The sequence below is a fragment of the Hordeum vulgare genome, chromosome 2H, assembly GCF_904849725.1.
Source record: "Hordeum vulgare subsp. vulgare chromosome 2H, MorexV3_pseudomolecules_assembly, whole genome shotgun sequence".
NCBI classification, from domain to species: Eukaryota; Viridiplantae; Streptophyta; class Magnoliopsida; order Poales; family Poaceae; genus Hordeum; species Hordeum vulgare.
The window spans coordinates 580259398-580286422 of NC_058519.1; the positions used below are offsets into that span (position 1 = coordinate 580259398).

Sequence of the window (27025 nt, forward strand, 5' to 3'; positions counted from 1 at the left end):
TATTATCCATGCTATAATTGTATTGAATGGAAACACAAATGCATGTGTGGATATATAGACAAAACAATGTCCCTAGTGAGCCTCTAGTTGATCAAAGATGGTTAAGGTTTCCTGTCCATGGACAAGTGTTGTGAGTTGATAACGGGATCACCTCATTAGGAGAATGATGTGATTGACAAGACCCAAACTACAAACATAGCATATGATTGTGTCATTTTGTTGCTATTGTTTTGTGCATGTCAAGTATACGTTGCTATGACTATGAGATCATGTAACTCACTGACACCGGAGGAATTCCTTGTGTGTATCAAACGTCGCAACGTAACTGGGTGACTATAAAGGTGCTCTATAGGTATCTCCGTAAGTGTCCGTTGAGTTAGCATGGATCAAGACTGGGATTTGTGACTCCGTATGATGGAGAGGTATCTCGGGGCCCACTCAGTAATACAACATAAAAAACAAGCCTTGAAAGCAATGTCACTAAAGAGTTAGACACGGGATCTTGTATTACATGATGAGTAAAGAGACTTGCGAGTAACGAGACTGAAATAGGTATGAAGATACCGACGATCGAATATCGGGCAAGTAACATATCGAAGGACAAAGAGAATGTTATACGGGATTAACTGAATCCTTGACATAGAGGTTCAACTGATAAGATCTTCGTAGAATATGTAGGATCCAATATGGGCATCTAGGTCCCGCTATTGTATATTGACCGGAGAGTGTCTCAGTGATGTCTACATAGTTCTCGAACCCACAGGGTGTGCACACTTAAGGTTTGGTGATGTTTCGGTATAGGTGAATTATTGATGTTGGTAACCGAATGTTGTTCGGAGTCTCGGATGAGATCCGGACGTCATGGGGGTTTCCGGAATGGTCCGGAAATGAAGATTGATACATAGCAATGTTGCATTTGGCTTCCAGAAAGATTTTGGGCATTACCGATAAAGTATCGGGAGTGTGGAATGGGTTCCGAGGTTCTACTAGGACGGGCCACCCACCCGGGAGAGGACCTAATAGGCCTAAGGATGGGCCACCCACCCAGTCGAATAACCTATTTCGGCCAAAGCAAAAAAAGGAAAAAGGAAAAAAAGGAAGGAGGTGGACAAGTGGGAAGGGAGTCCTCCACCAAACCGAATTGGAGGAGGACTCCTCCCCTTGGCTCGCCGAACCCTCCTACTCTGAGTAGGAGGCAAGGCAACCCTCCCTCTTGTTGCACCTATATATAGTGGAGGTTTGAGAGGCTTTTTGCACCCCAAGCCATAGTGCAGTCCTCTCTCCCTCCACCACTTCGTGACACGCCGTAGCTAGTTTGGTACGGCATGGTGAAGCCATGCTGGAGTAGCTCCACCATCATCACCGCCACGCTGTCGTGCTGCTGGAGAATTCAGCTACCTCTTCGTTTCTCTTGCTGGATCAATAAGGCGGAGATCGTAATCGAGTTGTATGTATGCTGGACGTGGAGGTGTCGTCTGTTTGGCGCTAGATCGGGACAGAGTTCGTGGGACGCTTGTGATTCGGATCGCGAAGATGTTCGACTACATCAACCACTTTTCTTAACGCTTCCCGCTTAGCGATCTACAAGGGTATGTGGATCCGATCTCCCCTCTCGTAGATGATCATCAACGTGATAGGTTTTGCGTGTGCGTAGGAATTTTTTTGGTTCCCATGCAACGTTCCCCAACAACCACACTGAGTAGCGGACGTGAACTAAATCCAAGAGGGGGCCAACAAAGATATGTAGATTAGAGAGGTCGTATAATTAGTAGGGAGTTTAGGTGAAAGGAGGAACTTATCACAACAAATTTCTCATGGAAGGGGTGCTGGGACCCCTCTTGTTCCCCCCAACGATGTGCCAGTGACCACACCACTAATGGAATGTAGCCTGGTTAAGCCCGGATAGCCATGGAAGCTATCCAAATGTGGTGTCGGAGGAGCAAAGATCGGCACCTGCCTACCACACCCTACCATCGACAGGCGAAAAGATTGGTGATTTTTTCTGTGGGAGAGGGGTCGATTGTTTATTTTTTAAAAGGGATAAAAGAGTTCGTGCTTTATGGTTGGAAATTGATGAGTCTGGTAATGGAAATTCATGTGTTTGGTCCGTTGTGTACGCTAGTAACGGAAGGCATGATGTGGGAAAGGAGCAGTTTGGGTGGGAAGATGGATCCGAGAAAGTCTGGGCCTTTTCTTTCGGGAGAAATAGCTTGGAGTGGTAACTGAACGCTCACATGGCCGTTCCGTGCGATGTTCAATCCATAGTCGACCCTTATTGTAAGTTGGTACTCAAACGCTGGCTTGGTTTACTTGATGACGTCAATAGGGTGCATGTTAAGGTATTGATGACGTCAATAGGATGCAAGTTTTAGGGGTAAAAAATATACATGTCACTCTCTCTGACTATCTCGCTCCATCGCTGACCAAACCACTCCATCCCAAATTCCCCATCCACTACGATCTAGGAGCCGCATCCCATCCCGCGCGCGGGCAGTTCCCCCGTCACCCCCCCCACGCGCGTGCCACCGTCCTTCCCCATGCTCGGCAGCGGCTCCCCGGCCCGCTGGTCGGAGTCGGAGGGAGCAGAAGCCGCGCTAGCCGTTGCGGTCGCGACGCCCCGCTCCCTACCCCCCCCCCCCCTGTCTGCCCCTCCTCTTCGCCCCACATGCCGCGACGCAGAAGGTGTGAGACTGCGAGTAATCTTGTTTGCTTCATCTGGTTTGCTTCATTGCTTAGGTTAATTTACTAGATGAAAGTACCAAATAGTCTATGTATTTAACAGATGTAGCCTTATTTTCCTAACGTAGCTGAAAAAGAGACTGAAGAGTGGTGCCATATTTGCAATGTGGGAAAAGGCTTCAATGGCAAGGAAAACCGATGAAGTATCCGTACAAAATCAGACGGTGGCTGCATATAGTACTTGTATTTCTCCTGTTCATTTTGAGAGCAATTTGCAATTGGTGTTATGGCAAGAACCATATAGTACAGGAGAAACCTCAACACCTCATGTAGAAAATGATGATTCTATTGATGAAGATTATGAACCGATGCAAGCAGATTTAGAGGCACTCGAACATAATCGTGGAAATCGGATTCCCATCTTAGTGTATGCTGTCAATGACCAAGATAGAGTAAGAAGGAGATATATTGAGATGGGTGTTGGAAATATGCCCTAGAGGCAATAATAAATTAGTTATTATAATATTTCTTTGTTCGTCATAACCGTTTATTATCCATGCTATAATTGTATTGATTGGAAACACAAATACATGTGTGGATACATAGACAAAACACTGTCGCTAGTAAGCCTCTAGTTGACTAGCTCGTTGATCAAAGATGGTCAACATTTCCTGACGAAAGACAAGTGTTTTCACTTGATAACGGGATCAAATCATTAGGAGAATCATGTGATGGACAAGACCGAAACTATGAACGTAGCATGTGATCGTTTCATTTTATTGCTATTGTTTTCTGCGTGTCAAGTATTCATTCCTATGACCATAAGATCATATAACTCACTGACACCGGAGGAATACCTTGTGTGCATCAAACGTCAAAACGTTACTGGGTGACTATAAAGGTGCTCTACAGGTATCTCCGAAGGTGTCCATTGAGTTAGTATGGATCAAGACTGGGATTTGTCACTCCGTGTGACGGAGAGGTATCTCGGGGCCCGCTCGGTAATACAACATCACAAACAAGCCTTGCAAGCAATGTGACTAAGTGTAACGCACGGGATCTTGTGTTACGGAACGAGTAAAGAGACTTGTCGGTAACGAGATTGAAATAGGTATACGGATACGGACGATCGAATCTCGGGCAAGTAACATACCGAAGGACAAAGGGAATGACATACGGGATTATATGAATCCTTGGCACTGAGGTTCAACCGATAAGATCTTCGGAGAATATGTAGGATCCAATATGGGCATCTAGGTCCCACTATTGTATATTGACCGAGGAGTGTCTCGGGTCATGTCTACATAGTTCTCGAACCCGAAGGGTTTGCACACTTAAGGTTCGATGATGTTTTAGTATAGTTGAGTTATATGTGTTGATGATCGAAGGTTGTTCGGAGTCCCGGATGAGATCGCGGACGTCACGAGGGTTTCCGGAATGGTCCACGAGATTGATATATAGGAAGTTGGTGTTTGGATTCCGGAAAGTTTTCGGGCATTGCCGACAGTGTACTAGGAGTGACGAATGGGTTCCGGGGGCCCACTGGGTGGGCCCACCATGCCCCAAGGGGTCCACGTGGGTTTATTGGATATACAATAAGGTATAATGGGATGACAAAGTCATCCAAAGAAATCCCATGAGGAAAAAGTGGAAAATCCAAAAGAGGTGGGAAAATAAGGAAGGAGTCCTAATCCAAGTGGGATTGGAGAAGGACTCCTCCCTTCCCCAAGTCGGCCGACCCAAGGAGGCCTTTTTGGCCGGTGCCCTATGGGTTTGCCCCACCCCTTGGCTCCTCCTATATATACTTGAGGTTTAGGGCTGTTTGAGACACAACTTTGCCACGTGCAACTCAAACCTACACCTCGTAGTTCTTCCTCTAGATTAGATTTCTGCGGAGCTCGGGCGGAGCCCTCCAGGAATAGATCATAACCAACACCGGCACGCCATCATGCTGCCGGAGAACTCATCTACTTCTCAGTCTCTCTTGCTGGATCAAGAATGCCGAGATCGTCATCGAGCTGTACGTGTGCTGAACGTGGAGTTGTCGTCCGTTCGGCGCTAGATCGGAACGGATCGTGGGAAAGATCGTGGGACAACAGTGATTTGAATCATGAAGCTGTACCACTACATCAACCGCGTTTCTTAACGCTTCCCGCTTAGTGATATACAAGGGTACGTATATCCAATCTCCTCTCGTAAATGAACATCACCATGATAGGTCTTCGTGTGCTTAGGAAATTTTTTGTTTCCCATGCAACGTTCCCAGCAGTGGTATTAGAGCTAAGTTCATGCGTAGATGTTATCTCGAGTAGAACACAAAAGTTTTTGTGGGCATTGATGTTCGATTTTCTGCCCTCCTTAGTCCTTTCTCGATTCGGCAGTATTGTTGGATTGAAGCGGCACAGACCGGCATTACTCGTACGCTTACGAGAGACTGGTTTCATCGACTAACATGCAACTCGTTGCATAAAGATGATTGGCGGGTGTCGGTTTCTTCAACTTTAGTTGAATTCGATTTGACCGAGGCGGTCCTTGGAGAGAGGTTCAATAGCAATTTGCACATCTCCGTTGTGGTTTTTGCGTAAGTAAGATGCGATCATACTAGATACCCATAGCAACCACGTAAAACATGCAACAACAAATTAGAGGACGTCTAACTCGTTTTTGCAGGGTATGCTTGTGATATGATATGGCCAAAGACATGATGTGATATATGGATGTATGAGATGATCTTGTTGTAATAGTTAATATCGACTTGCACGTCGATGCTACGGCAACCGACAAGAGCCATAGGGTTGTCTTTAAACTAATGTTTGTGTTTGTAGATGCGTTTACTATATTGCTAGGTTGTAGCTTTAGTAGTAATAGCATAGATAGCACGACAACCTCGATGGCGGCACGATGATGGATATCATGATCATGGAGATCATGGTGTGGAGCCGGTGATGATGAAGATCATGACGGTGCTTTGGTGATGAAGATCAAGAAGCACAACATCATGGCCATATCATGTCACTTATGAATTGCATGTGATGTTAATTCTTTTATGCACCTTATCTTGCTTAGAACGACGGTAGAATTATAAGGTGATCCCTCACTAAACTTTCAAGATGAAAATTGTGTTCTCCCCGACTGTGCACCATTGCGACAGTTCGTCGTTTCGAGACACCATGTGATGATCGGGTGTGATAGACTCAACGTTCACATACAACGGGTGCAAAACAGTTGCACACGCGGAACACTCAGGTTAAACTTGACGAGCCTAGCATGTGCAGACATGGCCTTGGAACACAAGAGACCTAAAGGTCAAGCATGAATCGTATAGTTGATATGATTAGCATAGAGATGTTTACCACGGAAACTATACTCAACTCACATGATGATCGGACTTGAGTTAGTGGATTTGGATCATGCACCACTCAAATGACTAGAGGGATGTATTTTTTGAGTGTGAGTTCTTAAGTAATATGATTAATTGAACTACTTATCATGAACATAGTCAAAAGGTCCTTGCAAATTATGATGTAGCTTGCGCTATAGCTCTATTGTTTTTTATATGTTCCTAGAGAAATTTTAGTTGAAAGATGATAGTAGCAACTTTGCGGACTGAGTCCGTAAAACTAAGGATTGTCCTCATTGCTGCGCAGAAGGCTTATGTCCTTAATGCACAATTCGGTGTACTGCACCTTGAGCGTCATCTGTGGATGTCGCGAACATCTGGCATACACGTTTTTGATGACTACGTGATAGTTCAGTGCGTAATACTTAATGGCTTAGAAGCAAGGCACCAAAGAAGTTTTGAAACGTCACAGAACATAAGAGATGTTCTAGGAGATGAAATTGAGATTTCATGCCCGTGCCCTTGTTGAGAGGTATGACACCTCCGACAAGATTCTTTGTCTACAAAGTAGAGGATAAAAGCTCAATCGTTGAGCATGTGCTCAAATTGTCTGAGTACAACAATCGCTTGAATCAAGTGGGAGTTAATCTTCCAGATGAGATAGCGATGGTTCTCCAAAGTCACTGCCACCAAGCTGATAGAGCTTCTTGATGAACTATAACATATCAAGGATAGATATGATGATCCTTGAGTGATTCGCAATGTTTGACACTGCGAAAGTAGAAACCAAGAAGGAGCATCAATTGTTGATGGTTAGTGAAACCACTAGTTTCAAGAAGGGCAAGGGCTAGAAGGGATACTTCATGAAACGGCAAACCAGTTGCTGCTCTAATGAAGAAACCCAAGATTGAACCCAAACCCGAGACTAAGTGCTTTTGTTATGAGGGGAAAGGTCACTGAGGCGGAGCTACCCTAGATACTTGGTAGATAAGAAGGCTGGCAAAGTCGACAAAAGTATATTTGATATATATGATATTGATGTGTACTTTACTAGTACTACTAGTAGCACGAGTGTATTGGATACCGGTTCAGTTGCTAAGTGATTAGTAACTCGAAATAAAAGCTATGGAATAAACAGAGACTAGCTAAAGGTGAGGTGACGATACGTGTCGGAAGTGTTTCCAAGGTTGATGTGATCAAACATCGCACGCTCCCTCTACCATCGGGGTTGGTGTTAAACCTAAATAGTTGTTATTTGGTGTTTGCGTTGAGCATGGACATGATTGGATCGTGTTTATTGCAATACGATTATTCATTTAAAGAGAATAATGGTTATTCTATTTGCTTGAATAATTACCTTCAATGGTTTATTGAATCTCAGTCGTAGTGCTACACATATTCATAATATTGATGCCAAAAGATACAAAGTACTAATGATAGTACCACTTACTTGTGGCACTTCCGCTTGAGTCATGACGGTATAAAATGCATGAAGAAGCTCCATGTTGATGGATCTTTGAACTCACTCATTTTTAAAAGGTTTGAGGCATGCAAACCATACTTATTGGTGTAAACGCATGACGAAACTCCATGCAGATGGATCGTTTGGACTCACTTGATATTGAGTCACTTGAGACATGCAAAGTAAACCACGTGGAACAAGAAAGTGACTTGTTGGAAGTAATACATTTTTGATGTGTGCAGTCCAATGAGTGCTGAGGCACGCAGTGGATATCATTATGTTCTTACTTCACTGACGAATTGAGTAAGATACAGGAGTATTTACTTGATGAATCACAAGTCTGAAATATTGAAAAGTTCAAAGCTATTTCAAAGTGAAGATCGTCGTGACAAGAGGATAAACTGTCTACGATATGATCATAGAGATGAATATCTGAGTTGTGAGTTTTGGTACACAGTTAAGACAATGTGGAAATTGTTTCGCAATACATGCCGCCTAGAACTCCATGGTGTGATGGTGAGTCTGAACGTCATAACCATGCCCTATTTGATATGGTGCGTACTATGATGTCTCTTATCGAATTACCACTATCGTTTATGGGTTATGCATTAGAGACAACCGCATTCACTTTAAATAGGGCACCGCGTATTTTCGTTGAGATGACACAATATGAACTATGGTTTGGAGAAATCTGAGCTCTCGTTTCTTGAAGGTTTGGGGCTGCGACGCTTATGTGAAAATGTTTCAGTGTGATAAACTCAAACACAAAACGGATAAATGCATCTTCATAGGATATCCAAAACAGTTGGATACATATCCTATCTCAGATCGGGAAGCAAAGTGTTTGTTTCTAGAAATGGGTCCTTTCTCGAGGAAAGGTTTCTCTCAAAAGAATTGAGTGGGAGGGTGGTAGAACTTGATGAGGTTATTGAACCGTCACTTCAACCAGTGTGTAGCAGGGCGCAGGAAGTTGTTCTTGTGGCGCCTACACCAATTGAAGTGGAAAGTGATGATGGTGATCATTGAGCTTCGGATCAAGTTACTACAAACCTCGTAGGTCGACAAGGTCGCGTACTACTATAGATTGGTACGGTAATCATGTCTTGGAGGTCATGTTGTTAAACAACAATGAACCTACGAGCTATGGAGAAGCGATGGTGGGCCCGAATTACGACAAATGGCTGGAGGCCGTGAAATCTAAGAGAGGATCCATGTATGAAAACAAAGTGTGGACTTTGGAAGAACTACTTGATGATCGTAAAGACTATAAAGTAAATATGGATCTTTAAAAGGAAGACGGACGATGATGGTGGAGAGTCACTATTAAGAAAGCTCGACTTGTCACAAAGAAGTTTCTGGCAAGTTCAAAGAATTGACTATGATGAGACTTTCTCAATCGTAGCGATGCTAAAAGTCTGTTGGAATTAGGTTAGTAGTTGCCGCATTATTTATGAAATATTGCACATAGGATGTCAAAACATTGTTTCCTCGACGGTTTCCTTGAGGAAAGGTTCTATGTGATACAACCAGAAGGTTTTGTCGATCCTAAGGATACTAACAAGTATGCAAGCTCCAGCGATCCTTTTATGGACTGGTGCAAGCATCTCGGAGTTGGAATATACGCTTTGATGAGATGATCAAAGGTTTTTGGTTTGTACAAGGTTTATGAGAAACTTGTATTTCCAAAGAAGTGAGTGGGAGCACTATAGAATTTCTGATAAGTATATGTATTTGACATATTGTTGATCGGAAGTAATATAGAATTTCTGTAAAGCATGAAGGGTTGTTTGAAAGGAGTTTTTCAAAGGAAGACCTGGATAAAGCTACTTGAACATTGAGTATCAAGATCTATGGAGATAGATCAAAACACTTAATAAAACTTTCAATTAAATGCATGCCTTGACAAGTATTTGAAGGAGTTCAAAATAGATCAGCAAAGAAGGAGTTCTTGGTTGTGTTGTAAGGTGTGAATTTGAGTAAGACTCAAAAGCCCGACCACGGCAGAAGAAAGAGAAAGGACGAAGGTCGTCCCCTATGCCTTAGCCATAGACTCTAAAGTATGCCAAGGTGTGTACCGCACCTGATGTGTGCCTTGCCACAAGTCTGTTAAGAGGTACACAGAGTGATCCAGGATTGAATCACTAAACATCGGTCAAAGTTAGCCTTAGTAACAAGTGGACTAAGGAATTTTTTCTCGATTATGGAGGTGATTAAAGAGTACGTCGTAAAGGGTTACGTCGATGCAAGCTTTGACACTAATTTGAATAACTCCGAATAGTAATCCGGATTCGTATAGTAGAGTGGTCATTTGGAATATTTCCAAATAGCACGTAGTAGCAGCATCTATATTATGATATAAAGATTTGTAAAGCACACACGGATCTGAAAGGTTCACAACCGTTGACTAAAACCTCTCTCACAAGCAAGACGTGATCAAACCCCAGAACTGTATGGGTGTTGGATTCGTTAAAATCACATAGTGATGTGAACTAGATTATTGACTCTAGTACAAGTGGGAGACTATTGGAAATATGCCCTAGAGGCAATAATAAGTTAGTTATTATTATATTTCTTTGTTCGTGATAATCGTTTATTATCCATGCTATAATTGTATTGATTGTACACACAAATACATATGTGGATACATAGACAAAACACTGTCACTAGTAAGCCTCTAGTTGACTAGCTCGTTGATCAAAGATGGTCAACGTTTCCCGACCATAGACAAGTGTTGTCACTTGATAACGGGATCACATCATTAGGAGAATCATGTGATGGACAAGACCCAAACTATGAACGTAGCATGTGATCGTGTCATTTTATTGCTATTGTTTTCTGCGTGTCAAGTATTCATTCCTATGACCATGAGATCATGTAACTCACTAACACCGGAGGAATACCTTGTGTGTATCAAACGTCACAACGTTATTGGGTGACTATAAAGGTGTTCTACAGGTATCTCCGAAGGTGTCCTTTGAGTTAGTATGGATTTGTCACTCCATGTGACGGAGAGGTATCTCGGGGCCCACTCAGTAATACAACATCACAAACAAGCCTTGCAAGCAATGTGACTAAGTGTAAGTCATGGGATCTTGTGTTACGGAACGAGTAAAGAGACTTGCCGGTAACGAGATTGAAATAGGTATACGGATACCGATGATCGGATCTCGGGCAAGTAACATACCGAAGGACAAAGGAAATGACATACGGGATTATATGAATCCTTGGCACTGAGGTTCAACCGATAAGATCTTCGGAGAATATGTAGGATCCAATATGGGCATCCAGGTCCCGCTATTGGATATTGACCGAGGAGTGTCTCGGGTCATGTCTACATAGTTCTCGAACCTGCAGGGTCTGCACACTTAAGGTTCGATGATGTTTTAGTATAGTTGAGTTATATGTGTTGATGACCGAAGGTTCTTCGGATTCCCGTATGAGATCAGGGACGTCATGAGCGTTTCCGGAATGGTCCGGAAACGAAGATTGATATATAGGAAGTTGGTGTTTGGATTCCGGAAAGTTTTCGGGCATTGCCGGCAGTGTACCGGGAGTGACGAATGGGTTCCGGGGGTCCACTGGGTGGGCCCACCACGCCCCAAGGTGTCCACGCGGGTTTATTGGATATACAATAAGGTATAATGGGTTGACAAAGTCATCCAAGGATAGCACATGAGGAAAAAGTGGGAAATCCGAAAGAGGTGGGAAAATATGGAAGGAGTCCTAATCCAAGTGGGATTGGAGAAGGACTCCTCCCTTCCCCAAGTCAGCCGACCCAAGGAGGCCTTCTTGGCCGGCGCCCTAAGGGCTTGCCCCACCCCTTGGCTCCTCCTATATATACTTGAGGTTTAGGGCTGTTTGAGACACAACTTTGCCACGTGCAACTCAAACCTATACCTCGTAGTTCTTCCTCTAGATTAGATTTCTACGGAGCTTGGGTGGAGCCCTGCAGGAATAGATCATCACCAACACCAGCGCGCCGTCACGCTGTCGGAGTACTCATCTACTTCTCCATCTCTCTTGTTGGATCAAGAAGGCCGAGATCGTCATCGAGCTGTACGTGTGCTGAACGCGGAGGTGCCGTCTGTTCGGCGCTAGATCGGAACGGATCGTGGGACGACGGTGATTTGAATCACGAAGCTGTACCACTACATCAACCGCGTTTCTTAACGCTTCCCGCTTAGCGATCTACAAGGGTACGTAGATCTAATCTCCTGTCGTAGATGAACATCACCATGATAGGTCTTTGTGTGCATAGGAAATTTTTTGTTTCCGATGCAACATTCCCCAACAATGGGGTCATGTCAACCAAAGAATCATAAGTTCAAGGTTACAAATAAATGTGGAAAAGAGCGTCATTTTTGTCGTGTCTGGTTTAAAGAATTTATGTGGATTGAGTATAGTGTGGAAAAAGATAGAGCTTTCTGCTTTGTTTGCTATTTGTTCAAGGATAAAACAAGATGTCTCGGTGGAGATGCTTTTGTGAAGAAGGGATTTAATAACTGGAACAGGAAGTCGACATTGAAGAAACGTGAAGGTGAGCATTGTGGTGCTCATGCTGAAGCTCAAGAGAAGTATGATAGGTTCACTACACCACAAACATCAGTTCATGAGTCTATTGCTCCAAACACCTCACAATACAATGCTTTGTATAAACAGTGTTTGACATGGACACTCAAGTGTGTGAGATTTCGGTTGCGTCAAGGCTTGGCATTTAGAGGACATAAGATCAAAGCTCTTGATATGGAGGGTCCTTACTTACCCGTTGGCCGACCTAGAAGGGGTTTATGTAATGGTGCGATCAATTACCACCGTTAGAAAGTTGATATGTTTGTGGGTGTCATTGATAGGCAAATCAGTGAGGTGAATGGTACTCCCTCCGTAAACTTATATAAGATCATTTAGATCACTACTTTAGTAATCTAAATGTTCTTATATTAGTTTACATAGGGAGTAGATTTCATGAGGTAAACACGGAGCTACTTTCTTGCATGGCATCATTTTGTTCACTTCATCTATTTGCTGCTTATGACCAAGAGAAGTTGATTAGGCCTGCTACAAAGTTTTATATTTCTGATTTTACAAGTGATGAACTGGCAAGACTTTCATGGCAACTAATCATGTATGTTACTAATGTGCGTAGAGATGAGAGGTTTGAAAACCTGAAAAATCTGTGTCAGCTTTCAGTTATGGTTGTTCAGACAAACAATGATGAACAATATCATATTGTTTACAAACTTCTTAAGTTGGTATTGATTCTGCCGGTAGCTACCGCTAGTGTTGAAAGGGTATTCTCTTCAATGAACTATGTGAAGAATAAGCTAAGGAGCAAAACGGGTGATGAATATTTGAACAATTGTTTTGTTATATTTGTTGAGAAAGAATTTTTCAATCAAGTGAAGGATGAAGATGTCATCATTCTCTTCCAAAAAGGCGACCGCAGAGTTATGTTGTAAGAAGAATATCATCACTTTATCAATTAAATGGTACTTCTGTATTCATATTGTTATATTCGAATAAATTGAAATATTACTATTGCCGTTATGTTAGTGTAGTTTTGTTCATATATTGCTAGTTGTATATTGTTTGGTTCATATTCTATATTTAGAGCAAAAAAAAAATTGGGTGAATACCCAACTTTCATCCTGTGGATGTGGAGGCTGCATGTCGAGAGAATGTTAATGTGGCAACATGCTGATGTGGACAATGTGCATGGTAGAGAAAATAGAAAGAAACAGGGAGCAATTTTTTAGAATGTTAAATACAAGACAAAATGAACGTCAAGACACGCGTTGTGCTGAAGAAAAACATTTTTAAATAATTCAAGTAACCCGCACCACGGGGGCATTTATTTTTTGGCCGTGGATCCTCACCCAACCCAAGCAGATAGTCACCCAACCGTACACGAGGCAAGCTTGTGCATGCGGATCAATTCTGATCCGTGAAGAGCTCCAGGCAGTGGTCCTGGTCGAGGTTCCTGCTCCAGAACTTCTTGTAGTACTCGTCGTAGGTGTAGCTGCGGTACACGGGCTCGTCCCCGTCGGCGACGAGCTTGGCCGCCGGGCCGATCACCGCGCTGTTGCACGGGCACAGGAAAGATGCCACCGACAGGCGCTCCCGCGACGCATTGACCACCGCGCGGTGCCAGACGCTCTTGTAGGCGCCGTTGCTCAGCGCCTGTACGTGCATATATAGTTTGCATCAGCTGTGCTCACAACTACGTAAATTAGTAGCCGACGGCTCGTGGGATTTTTACCTGCAACTGGTCGCCTAGGTTCACGACGAGGGCGTTGGGCCGGGGGTCGACGGCAATCCACTGGACGCCGCCCTTGAGGACCTGCAGCCCGGAGACGTGGGGGTCCATGAGGAGGATGGTGAGGGCGTTGGGGTCCGTGTGCTTGGGGAGGCCGTAGGTGAGGTCTGGCTCGGGGCACCGCGGGTAGTAGTTCACGGCCATGTGCTGCTCCTGCTCGCCCAGCACTTTCTCGATGTAGTCCTCGTCGAGACCCAGGCCCAGGGAGATCGCGCCCAGGAGTCGGAGCCCAAGCAGCCGGACTTCGCGGCAGTAGGTGCTGATGATCTCCCTGCATGACGAGAGAAAAGAGGTCATGCGTGAGGTCAGCCTGTGGAAGTCGCCGGTTTGACGCTAGATGAGAAGCAAGCGAAGTTGGGCATGCACTCCGCTTTGGTCGGAATCAAGCATTATTTATATTTTTTTTCCGCACAACGGGGGCAAACTTGGGATAGAAGTCTATTCAGATAACCATGTCTTCAGTTGGCCAATGCTAATGATGGTTGAACGAACATTCATGTACCCCCCTTAAAATAAAAACATGCATACTAAAAACGGTTTTGTTAAAATACATGTAGATAAAGCATCTTCAAACGCTGATCCTCCTAAATAAACACGGTATTTGTCTGAAAATCGGTTTGGACTGGTGTTCGCCTTCCGTCAAAAAGCAACTACCATCCGTCAAATATATTAACAGTAATGACATGGATAAAAACACATGAAAAAAATGCAAACAGCGGCGGATGTTGGAGAGGAGGAGTCACACTCTTCGGCGCCCCGTAGGGTGCACCAGTGCGGACGACACAAGCGCGTCGTGGTGGACGTTGGCTTCTTCTAGGAAGAATCTGTCATTGATCTCACGTCGACTGACACCATCCGGATTACGGGCTCCAACGAGGAAGAGTAGGGCATGAGAGACGGCGGTAGCTCAACTCCCGTGAGCCGGCTAGTGTCCCATGTCCTACTCTACCTCGCCGACGACCGGACCGACATTGTGTGGGCCTCAGTCAGTCGTCGGACATGGGCACGGCGAAGCTGGACGAGCTCCGCTTAGTAATAGGTTTACATTGCATGTAATAGTATGAATTTGAGGTTTCTAATTTAAGGTGTCCGGATATAGAATGCATTATTTGGAACATAAAAGCAACTCCAACGGGGCGATCCATTTGGTCCGCCGCCGTCCTTTTGGATCCGTGCAGACAAAAGTGATGGCTCAATACACGGACCCATTGCCAAAACACGTCCGCTTGGCGTCCGCGCCGATCCATTTCCGGCTCATATTTGAGACCGAAATGTGTCGCCGCGGACGCGCGCCCCCTCTCGTTGTCCGGATGTGTTCGGCCCGACCCACTTGTCATACAGCCATCCACCAACCTCTGGCTGCTTATTTAATTCGCTGGCCCACCCCCAGCCACCTCTCTTCTATTATGTTATTGCCACAGTGCTGTTTTTCACGTCGTTGGATGCATGTGCTAGTCCATTTTAAAAAGCGGATACGGACAGACCGACGGACGACCAAAATGAACGAAAAACGGATAAAATCGCCGTCCGTTTAGGTCGGCCCGTTAAAGGATGCGTCCGGCATTTGAGAGGCCGTATTTACAAGGTACGGCTGTAGATGCTCCAACACGACACACACATGTGCTCGTATGGCCGTGCACATTGGCTATATCTCTACCCATACCGCAACACATTATGTGGTGGGCGGGCATTTTCTGATCAACGTACATACACGGTGACCGATCATTTGGTGTGAACTGTTTAGTCACGGTGCCTCAAGGACGAGGGTCTGATATAGCTAGTGCTTGTGGCTGGCCAGGACACCATCAGAAAAAGACTCTGCAATCTGGAAGTTGCTAGCTCCAGATAGGTTTCTTGAGTTGCTTTCCACACATCTAGTCCTATCCCATATCTAGTGCTATATATAGAACAGGAGGACATGGTACCCACACGGTGACCTGTAAGATGAGATTTGTGAATGATATGGATTTCGTCCTTTCTATGATCCGGCGTGTGTATGGGGTAATGGTCGGAGAAAGTTAAATCTCTAGTTTCTAAAATTGTTTTGGGTACTTGCGGTTCATTCTAGCCTGCTCTTGAGCGTTGGTAGATACTCCTTCCGTTCAAAATTAATTGCCGTATATATGTAAAAATAAATATATGTAAAACTAAAATACATCTACATCTATTCAATTTGTGACAAGTATTTTTGAACAGAAGGAATATGTACAACCATTTGTTGGATGCACCGGCCAGTCGTTCTAGCTTCTTTGTTTTTTCTCCAAGAATGATACTGCTTTTATTTCATTGGCTGCTAGCTAGATTATTGTGTCTTCAGGAAAAATATATCAGTATATATGATTCGGCAAGTGAACAGGGTTTTGTACCGCACGCTTTTTAGATTGTTCCCCTCCCTAAAAACTAAAATATATCTGGTTGTCACCGGTCAAAACCATCCACATAGCAAAGCTTATGACCGGAAATGCCCAACCGTGGACGGGCACCATGTGGACTTGAAAAAACATTTTCCACAAAGTAAAAAATAAAAATAAAATTCTACATACACAAATACCCATATAACATGTTCAAGAAAATTTTCGCTACAAATATGTTCATAAAAATGGGCCAATCTTGATTTATTGTTGGGCTGGGATATTTTTTTGTGCAGATTGCAAATCATAATATTTTTGATCAAAAATTCACAAATCCATGAATATGTATAAGTTTTCACACTTTTTTCAATTTCTTTAAACTTGAAAACATGATGTTTGAATCATTTCACGAAACTGGAGCCAATGCCCCCGTCCACCAAAATGTTGCTTCCAGCTAATGACGAGCTTTTTTAAACGCACCACCTCTTGATACCACTATAAATAATTACATCTTGTTCTGTTATACCACTAAGCAAATCTGAATGGTCCCTTGCTTAAAGAAGGTGCTTCTAAACAGAAGATGAAGAACTTTGACCGGTAATATCGCTGGTTACAATATTCTCTGTGAATGTAAAGTGTAATTATTTTATTAAGCACAGATGAAAATACAATTAACTCTGGTATATTTCTTGTCTTTTGTCGTAACTATAATTATGTTCTACTTATGTGTTCATGAATTCATGCAGATGCACAAATGATTTTCATGCTAGTAAATATAGTTGTCATAGGATTTTCATACAAAGGATACATGAAAAAGGATTACTACCAATTTGTGTGAGATAGTGCAACATAGACTCATGTCACAAGTTTTCCTTGACATGGTTCTGAGTATTTGGCTTGATCATTGTCACGTTACACTACATAATCAGTGGTGGACCTATGATCTTAACAAGAGGACGCCATTGTTTACGTAAGCAATATATAAGAGTCGAAAAAAGCCAACAATATATAAACAACATAACTACATTACTTTGTTACTTTCCTTTTTTGCAAGTTATACTAGAATAGTACAATGTAGTCTAAGCAACCTCTTAAATCAAACTATTAGTCCCAAGCTAAAGTTGCCATCCTCGAGTAACTATAGTTTCCATAAAAAAACGTCAGGACCGAATTGTTTTATGCCACACGTGTGGCACTTATCAGCGGCCAAAAAATATGTTACTCCGTCATTTAAGGTTTATAAAGTTCACATGTATTTTAAGAAAAAAATGTTGATCAAAAATTAATAATTTGATGCTACAAAACATGTATGTTAGATTAATATTCAAAGTAATTTTCAAATATGTGATCTTTGTGATATATAAATCATATTTTTATATAATTATAGCATTTTTTAATATCACGTGGGCCTTGTAAACCTGAAATGAGAAAATATTATTTTTGTTAATGTCGAATACCTCGTTGTTAATGAATTAAAACACATCCAGAAATAACGAAAACAAATATTTTTTGACCTGTCTCACATGTTCAGAAAAAGGAGTTCCCTCTGGTGTGCAAAATAAGTATGCTTCGTTTTCGCTAAACTTCTAGTCAAGATTTAAAACTTTGATTGGCAATATCGCTTTAGATATTTAGATCCGGTACACAAAAAATCATCAATTGATTTGTCTACACAAGTATTCTTGGATTATTAAATTCATTTGGATTTTATACATATAGTATAATAAAAAAGAATGGTAGAAGTCACATGTCAAAGACCACGTCTATGTCAAAAATGCTATTTGTTTCTGAAATGGAGGGAGCAACGCTCTCGTAGTTGGTACCATTCATCCAATAAACATTAATGCATTATTAGACAAACAGTTCCCACCGCTTGCCCTATTGCACTTTTCTTGTGCGCTGATATTTCATAGGCTACTGGGAAATAGATGTCAATTTAAGTATCGAGATTTTTCTTTATTTATAAAGTGAGACAAAAGCCTTTTTCGGTATTTAAGTATCGAGGTTGGCAAAGTACAAGAGAACCCCATGGTCTTTGTTCTTGGTTCTTGCTATCTCATAGCATGAGGGGGGTTCAACAGACCGGAGCGAGGGGACAATGTCAACGGCGAGGAGACCCCCTTCAGAGATGGCTCCTTGAGTTCAGAACTGCGGTGATTGCTTGGTTTCTCAAGGTGATGCGGTTCTACTCAGTAGTCTTGGTTGTCTTTTCTTAGATGTAGCATCTCCTGTTTTCACGCTCGGCATTGAGTTGGTACCACTTGTGGTACTCGCTCGGATATCATTCAGTATTTCTTTTAACATGCTTATTGGAGGATTTCCTTGACACTTTGTTTGGGTTCGACTGTTTGCGATTCATGTATAAAGCCGGCGAAGCCCTGTTTTCAGAAGTACTACCGGAGAGCAAGGACCAAGGAGTGTTTTACCAGATAACTATGTGCAATAAATTAAGAAGTACCTAATTCCGATACACACATCAGGCCAACCTATAACATGCACAAAATATTGGTCCGAAATCGGCCATTCATGCACGGCTCCTATATTAAATATAAGTACTTCTTTCTGTTTCATAATGTAGTGCGTATAGGTTTATTTAAAGTCAAACTATGCTTAAGTTTTATAAAGAAAACTATTTATACCTACAATATCAAATATATGAATTATAAAATTGCATCTTACGTTGAATCTAAAGATATATGTTTGAAAATTTAGATGTAAATAGTTTTTTCAGTAAACTTGGTCAAAGTATGTGAGATTTGCTTTAAAAAATATATATGTAGATGCAGTATATTATTATGAAACGGAGGGAGGGTATATAAATACTCCAATATAGACCAAGAATTGGCTAGTGCGTGCTTACTTGAACGTTTCAGGATTGGATGGCCAGTCTGGAACGAACTCCTCCAACGGGTGGCAATGAAGGCGTAGGTAGTCCCGCCAGTTGTGCACTGTCTCCTTGCGGACGTTGAAGCTTGTAGAAAGCCTTATCTTTTTGGATGGCTCGTCAGAATAGAGCTTCGCCTTCTCTTCCGGAGGGAGCCGGAAAAACTCCAGACCCACAGCCATCACCTTCTCCAGCAGCTCCTCTGATATCCCATGGTTTACGATCTAACAGAAATTGGCAAACCCAAGCTAGTTAAATGTATCCTATGGCCGATTAATTGACGTATACGTCGATCAGAGAGGGCATGGTAGCAACCAAGGCTGCTAGCTCCGACGTTCTAGACCCACGGCATGCTCGTGTGAAGAATGAAGGAACGCGGACGGACGCTTTAACTGATGCTAACATGCATAGTGCGAACTGCGAACTACTCCCTCCGTTTCTAAATATAAGTCGTTATAAAGATTCTACTAAAGTATTACACACGGATGCATGTAGACATAGTTTAGAGTGTAGATTTATTTATTTTGCTTTGTATCTAGTCATCTAGTGAAATCTATCAAAAGACTTATATTTAGAAACGGAGGGAGTAGAACAAAACCAAGGGAACGCAGGTGGTGAGAAGGCAGACCTGGAAGAAGCCGTAGGTGCGGCAGGCCTGATCGATCTCGGCGATGATGCTGTGCTTGTCTAGCGACGCGAGGTCGATGAGGGGGATGTTGGTGTCCGTCACCACATCGGCGAGCTGCGGACGGTCGTTCTCGGGCCGCGTGTAACCCTCCGGGAGGGTATCGCGGTGCGCGACGGTGGACAGAAGCTGGTACGCCATTCGAGGCCTAGCCGAGGCTCAGTCTCGCGCGGCGGTAGAAGGAGGAGGAGTGATGGGGGGGTTGCCATATATCGAGTACTCGATTACTCTGAAGACTTGGCGAGGCCGGCGATGGCACGCGTCTACGCGTTGACGTGCGCAGTGGACCGGGGCGGTATAACTGGAGCTCCAGCATGCGGCACGATCTTGCCTGGACCACTGGCCCATGTAAGTATAGAAATAGGCCCATCCAATCAATCAGGTTAACTCCGAGAGATTTTATTTGTCATGCAATGTATTTCAGCCGTGGAATATGCGGCATATGTGACGAAGGGCCCCGGCAACCATGGGACATGACACGCATCCACGGTGGAGCTCTGTTTGTCATCCAACTTTTAAAAGGGAGGCGCACACTTTGTAGATGTGACGGGACTCGTGGCACGTCAGCAACTTAAAGCGCCTTTCCAGGAGTTGCGATTAGTTTTTTGGAACTCAAGAGTTGCGATCTATTGATGATGCAACTCAAAGGACTAGCTTATTATCTCATGGATATCGATGCGATTACCACATCAACACTGGACATTTTATGTATCTAAGTGAACGTACGGGATGAACTCGACGATCAAGTTAAGTGTATACTGATAACCTAAGCTGGAGTTTTTGTTAACAATATCTAGTGATTTTGCATGTCGACTGGGCTGGTACTATTTCTTTTTAATTTTGTAATAGGGTGATGCAAATCTACTCAGAGTTGTTCTTTCTAATCGTGCGCGGCATGAATCCTTAATATGATTGCTGTTTAAGTTCATCAATGAAGCTTTACACGCCTGATTATTTGTGGCCTGCTAAGCGTGTCAGCCTGGGATTCATGTTGTCATGGAGTTTTTTCTTTTTTTTATTAAGCACATGTAGTGATGGAGTTGTATATATCAATATACACTAGTAGAAAACTGACATTTCGTCCGGATCTCTAGTCGCGATGGAATTTGGATCTGGGACTAATGTGAGCACTAGTCCCGGTTTCAACGAATAAGAACGCAAGGGGGTATGACCAGGATTAGTCTCGGTTAAAATGAGACCTCTAATCCCGATTGATGGTTCCAACCGGGACTAAAGGGGTTGCGGCAGGCTGGGGCCCCTACGAGCCCTTTAGTCCCATTTGGTATCACCAACCGGGAGTAAAGATAGACCTTTAGTCCCGGTTGGTATATCCAATTGGGACTAAAGTCTTCGCTATATAAAGCTGCTTTGTCCAGTCCAAGTCCAAGCTTTCTCTCCTCTTTGTTTCCTTTCCCAAGCTCGAGTTGATGCTGATTTGTCAAGATTGGCGGCATCCCATCTATCCAAGGGTTCTAAAAGGTTACCAACTTCATCTTTTCATCTCTCATTGCTAGTTTAGCTCGTTTCATGCTATATAAGCGTAGTCATTTGTGGTGGGCGAAAATGTCCGGCGCTGGTGTCGCCAGTAGAAATTCAATGGCCTCTCTCACAATGTTGGTTTCATGGAGAATCTGGAACGAGAGGTACGCACACATCTTTCGTCACAAGAGCGCGCCGCCATCAATACTTCTCAAAACCGTGATCGACGAGGCTAGACTATGGGTATTCGCAGGAGCTAAGAGGCTAGGGGAAATTCTTGCTTGGGAGTAGTTGCCATGCGGTGTGTAATGTGGGATGTAAACTGTCAAACTCTATTCCCCTCTTAATCAATTGATGACACAAATCTTTTGCCTCTGTTTCTAAAGTATAGTGATTTGTGAGTTTTAGTTTGGTAGTAATTACGTGGGAGTTTATTTGATTTATATGCAATTTGAGCTTAAATTAACTTCTTAGTTTGCATATGTGTAGGTGTGGTTTACTTAGTGCTTTCCCGTCCCCGTCCTCAACGCCGTCGATCGCCCGCGCCGTCCCGTCACCGACATCACCTTGGTGAGCCTCTTGTTCTTATCATTTTTGTTAAAAAAAATCTTATTTGTATGATTTAGATAATTACTTGTATAATTTCCTTACTTGTATGATTGTTTGTTATATATAGTGTCATGGTTTTGATATCCGTCCCCGTCGGACCTCGTCCGCTTTATGATTCGGATGTGGTATATTATCTTTTATAACTATTTATTTCATTTCATGTTTATGACAATTATGCCCATCAAGTTGACATAGATATTTTTATTTAGGAGGTATGTGAACCAGAAATTGCAACCGACCCTCTTGTCGAGAAGTCAAATTTAGTTGAAAAAGAAAATGACTATTTGAAAGAAAAATTGAAAAGAGTTGAAGAAGACAAGATGAAATTGGAGTTGTATGTTGCCGATGCCGTCGATGATCACAAGATCAAGATGGATGCAATGTGCTTGAAGATTAGAAATTAGAAAATATGCTATTAGTAAAGAGGCTTGGTATCATTATGCCGTTGGATCAATTATTACCTTAGTTGCGATTTTGACCGCATTTGTTATTGCATTTAAATGCTTTAGATAGTTGTATGTTATTTTATGAGAAATATGTATGAAATTTATGTATATTTTTTTTACGGTAATAACATTTGGTCACTACTCCATTTGGTTTTAATGTGATGAACTTGTATTAATTTGGTCACTTTGATGTTGTGTAATGAAGATGAGCCGACAATGGATGAACGATGACCGACTCTGTCCCAAGTTCATTAATGACTTCCATAATTTTACATGTGTGGCTGAGGCAAACAAGCGGAATGGTTTTATGTATTGTCCATGTGGTGTCTGTAAAAATAATAAGGATCACTCTAGCTCAAAAATCCTCCACAGCCACCTGCTTTAGTCCGCTTTCATGTGCAGCTATAACTGTTGGACCAAGCACGAAGAAAGAGGGGTTATAATGGAAGACAATGAAGAAGAAGAGGATGATGGCAACTATCCTAGGTTCCCTGAATAAGATGGTACTACAATGGGGGAAGATGAAGAAGAGGCTTCAGATGAGCCAGCTGATGATCTTGGTTGTGCCATTGTTGATGCACACAGAAAATACGAAAGTGAAAAAGAGAGGTTGAAGTTGGAGCGCATGTTAGAGGATCAAAAAAAATTATTGTACCCAAATTGCGAAGATGACAAGAAAAAGATGGACACCACACTGGAATTGTTGCAATGGAAGACAGAGGATGGTGTATCACACAAGGGATTTGAAAATTGTTGAAAATTATAAAGAAGATGTTTCCATTGGTGCACAAGATACATGCATGCCCTAATGTCTCCATCCTCTACCATGGTGAGGAGTAAGACAATTTGAATGCATGCCTGGTATGCGGCGCCACTACAGGAAACATGAAATTTGCCGTCAGTACTACTCTTTGCCGTTGGCTTTTACTCAGGGGAAATGGCAAATACATAATTTGTCGTCATTGGCTGATGGCAAAACACAACTATCGGAAAAAAACTTGCTTTGCCATCTGCAAAAAATTAGCAGACGAGAAAGACATACTTCGATGTCTCCCAAAATAATTGCACACGACAAAGCATTACTCTGTCGTTTGTAAAAAAGTCACAAACGACAAAGACATACTTTGTCATTGATGACCCACAAGTGTAGGGGATCTATCGTAGCCTTTTTGAGAAGTAAGAGTATCGAACCCAACGAGGAGCACGAGGTATTGACAAGTGATCTTGAACAAGGAATAACTGCAAGTACTGAAAGGTAACTTTTTATGGTTTTTCTAGTATAAGCAATAAGGAAATATATGCAAGTAAAGTAAATCGTGCCGAGTTGCAGCAAGTGGCCCAATCCTTTTAAAAACAAAGGATAAGCCGAGGAACTAAACTTATAAAGACTAAGGCATTCCTGAGGACACACGGGAGAGATAGTCAAGTGCTTTAGCCATGCTGTGTCTAGTACTATGTTTTATATTGATGAGTGTTATGTCAGTGGATCTTAACTAGTGCACCGTCTAGGCTAAGACAAGTACACTCTTATGATTAATCCATCTTGCAAGCATCCGCAAATACAAAAGAGAAATTAAGGCAAAGCTTAACCATAGCAATAAGCTTTAGGATCCAATACTCCCTCATGCAAAAGTACGTGAACTGGGGTTCAGGTTTCTATCACTCCCGCAACCCACCATAAGCATTCTTTATACACGATGCATTCCCCTAGGTCCTTAAAAAGGCGAAGTTGTTGGAAATATGCCTTAGAGGCAATGATAAATAGTTATTATTATATTTCCTGTTTCGAGATAATCGTTTATTATCCATGTTATAATTGTATTGAATGAAAACATAGATACATGTGTGAATACATAGACAAAACATGTAACATCCCAAAACTATAAATTTTGGAATGTTCTAACAAATAACTAATTTGGAATTTTTTTGTTTGAATGATGTGTGATTGATTGTTTGAAATTGAGTGGAATTTGAAATTTTTTTAAAAAATAATGAGAGGGAATAAAATGACTTTTCCAAATTTTTCTATTTGGAATCCCTATTCAATTTTGAGTTTGAATATTTTCGAAATCCTGTGGTAAAAAATCAAATGAGAGGAGGAAAATGACACTCCAAAAATCAGAGACAATGTCTTGATTCAATTTTTAAGTATTTGCAATTTATTTGAAATTTAATTTTTTTAGTTTTAAAGTTATTGCAAAAAAATAATTTTTAAAAAATAATTTTATTTGGTCTTGAAAATATGTTCATTTTATAGGAAATTTTATTCTAATTTTTTTGATATATAATATGTCTATATAAAATATCCTCTTAATTTCGTTTATATCTGTTTTCGTTGTTTATTTTCAAAAACACAAAAAAAGCACTGTTCACTTGGTACTGTTCATCTGAGGAGAAAAAAAAAGATGGCCGGATTTTCCTATGCGGGTGACCGAATTCTTTTGGCCCATGCGGCTCCTTTCCCTCCTTTTCTCCTCTTTTCGTCTATGTTTAGTCCCACATTACGTATCTAGTGATCTTTAGACCTTCCTTTCACCTATAAATATAGATCCATAGAAGCATCCAAAAATCATTTATTCCGGGTTAAATCATTTTTTTGGTTTAACTAGATTTATTAAATAAAAATATTCTCTTCTCTTCGGCGGGATTTCTCGAAGTCGTCTCCTCATTGGAATTAATTATTTTATACTCCCGTAGTTTATTATTTCTAGACTAGTATTCCTACACTAGTATACGGTAGAGTAACTAGATTTATCAATCAGTCTTTGTATTTAGACATTAGTCCTAGAATTCTTTTAGACATAGCACTTTTCTTCCTTAAAACAGCTTTACCCTGATTTTTCAAATAGCCATTACTTTTTACTCGTTTATTCGAATTTGATGAAACGAACGAGTAGAGTTTTGTCTTGATCCCACCTATCACGTGAACCTATCACATCAGCTTTTTGAAATTTTGAAATTTTGAAATTTGTTCACGCTCATATTCAAACTTCTTTTGAGCATACCTTTTTACCCGTAGGTCCGTTTTGGATGATTCCAACTGCGTCGGATTCGTATCAAAGTAACCTTCCCATTTGTATCATTAGTTTTAACTTTTCAACTTATAATTTTTATCAAATCAGATTTATCTATTAGTGTCCCAAAGTGTTCACATCGTTCTAAGCTGATTTAATGTTATATTGAAGTATTTGTATCTTTTGATCTCCTATATCCAGTAATCGTAACATCATTAGTTTCGAACATTCATTTGATCCGCTATTTCAAATCTAGTAATTCTTTTTTATACACGCTCATATTGATCTCCTATATCCAGTGGCATCATTAGTTTCGACCTTTGAACCTTACAAATTTGAGCGATTCAAATTTGTATTCGAACATTCATTTGATCTTATCTTGCAAATCGTAACACCTTTTCAATTGATTCCTTTTACCCCTAAACACTCATGTCATATATTTTTGTACGTAACCATCGTACTTCAGTTCAACTTCTCTTGACCTTCTGAATGCAAATTCAATTCATACTTCAAATCTTTATAACTTGTGTTGTAGTGCTCCATTTCAAGAAATTTTTTCTACAAATAAATTCTTATATCTTATACTATTTGTCAAACAACATTCATGTTGTTCTCCCAATATTTTTGATCATCTCCCATAGTGTATGCGAGGCGAGCTTATATAGCGATAGTTGATCATCCTTTGACTCTTTTGAGTTGACCCCTTTCACCTTTTCTTTTACAACACTATAAGGCCCTATCTTTTCTTATTAAATCTGGGTATGTTGTTATTTTGCACCAAGACATGTTTTGTTCTTATGTTGTTTTGGTTCTTCCTTTTGGCATGAATGTTTATTGAATGCTATTTCATTTACGATAGATTGCTCGGAGTGTGACGAGTAGAATTATCAGGATTATGAGAGCGACTATCTTCATCAAGTAATACCAGGCAAGTCACGTTGATCATGTTTTTACCTATGTTTTATATGCATTGTAGCTCTACCTTCTTCACCCAATTGCATGCAAAGTAGGTACTTGGAAATTGGATCTTGATGTAGTATCATGTGGTAGGCACCCATCACCCTTGTTACTTGGCTCGGGACGATGAATTTTATTTTGCTATGATTTTAGTAGACGGGGTTATGGTTGAGTGTTATTCACGAGTGTTGTGAGAATATAATAATCAAGACCGGATATTCCAAGACTTTCGAGACCTTGTCATGCAACATACCTCTGGGTGAAGGACGGCTCAGATGGGCTCCCTGGGAAAAAACCAGCGGAGGACCCAGGATGCATGGAGAAGCGCCATGACATCTTGCGGAAAGCTTCACCCATGCTCAAAGAGATGGATGGATATTTCAAGACCCAAGGCTTACCTGCACAGACACAAGTCATTATGGGCTCTGACTTGGTTGGACAACGTGGTGACTCTGGACGAGCTGTGCTACGAGATGTAGAAGAACAGTTGGATTGGATGGGCACCGACAGAGGCTCAGAGGAACCCGTTGAAACATTATGTTTTGATCATCCGGTTCTCAAACACCCTAAAGTGTGAGGACTTCAACGGAGGCGATCAAATCTTGTGGGGAATGTGTGCAAAACTCTGTAGAGTACTCAAACCTAATCGATTAGCCATGTCCACGGTCATGGACAACTTGAGCCAAAGGAACTGAAACTATCAGGAATTGTTAACACCGTTAACTTATTGATGTGGGTAATATTGATAACTTGGGTATGAGAAATGGTTGGTGGAACCTTCTCATTAACAACCAATAATGTAGTAA

General features: G+C 41.8%; 1 protein-coding gene across 1 annotated transcript; it reads right to left on the reverse strand.

Moving 5' to 3' along the window:
- Window positions 1-13181: 13181 nt before the first annotated feature.
- Window positions 13182-19905, reverse strand: LOC123427422 (flavanone 3-dioxygenase 2-like). Its single transcript, XM_045111465.1, has 4 exons — window positions 19658-19905; window positions 19006-19253; window positions 13738-14065; window positions 13182-13658 (listed from the first exon to the last, which is right to left on the reverse strand). The coding sequence occupies exons 1-4, from the start codon at window positions 19853-19855 to the stop codon at window positions 13410-13412; spliced, it is 1023 nt and encodes a 340-aa protein (XP_044967400.1). The 5' UTR covers window positions 19856-19905; the 3' UTR covers window positions 13182-13409.
- Window positions 19906-27025: the final 7120 nt, after the last annotated feature.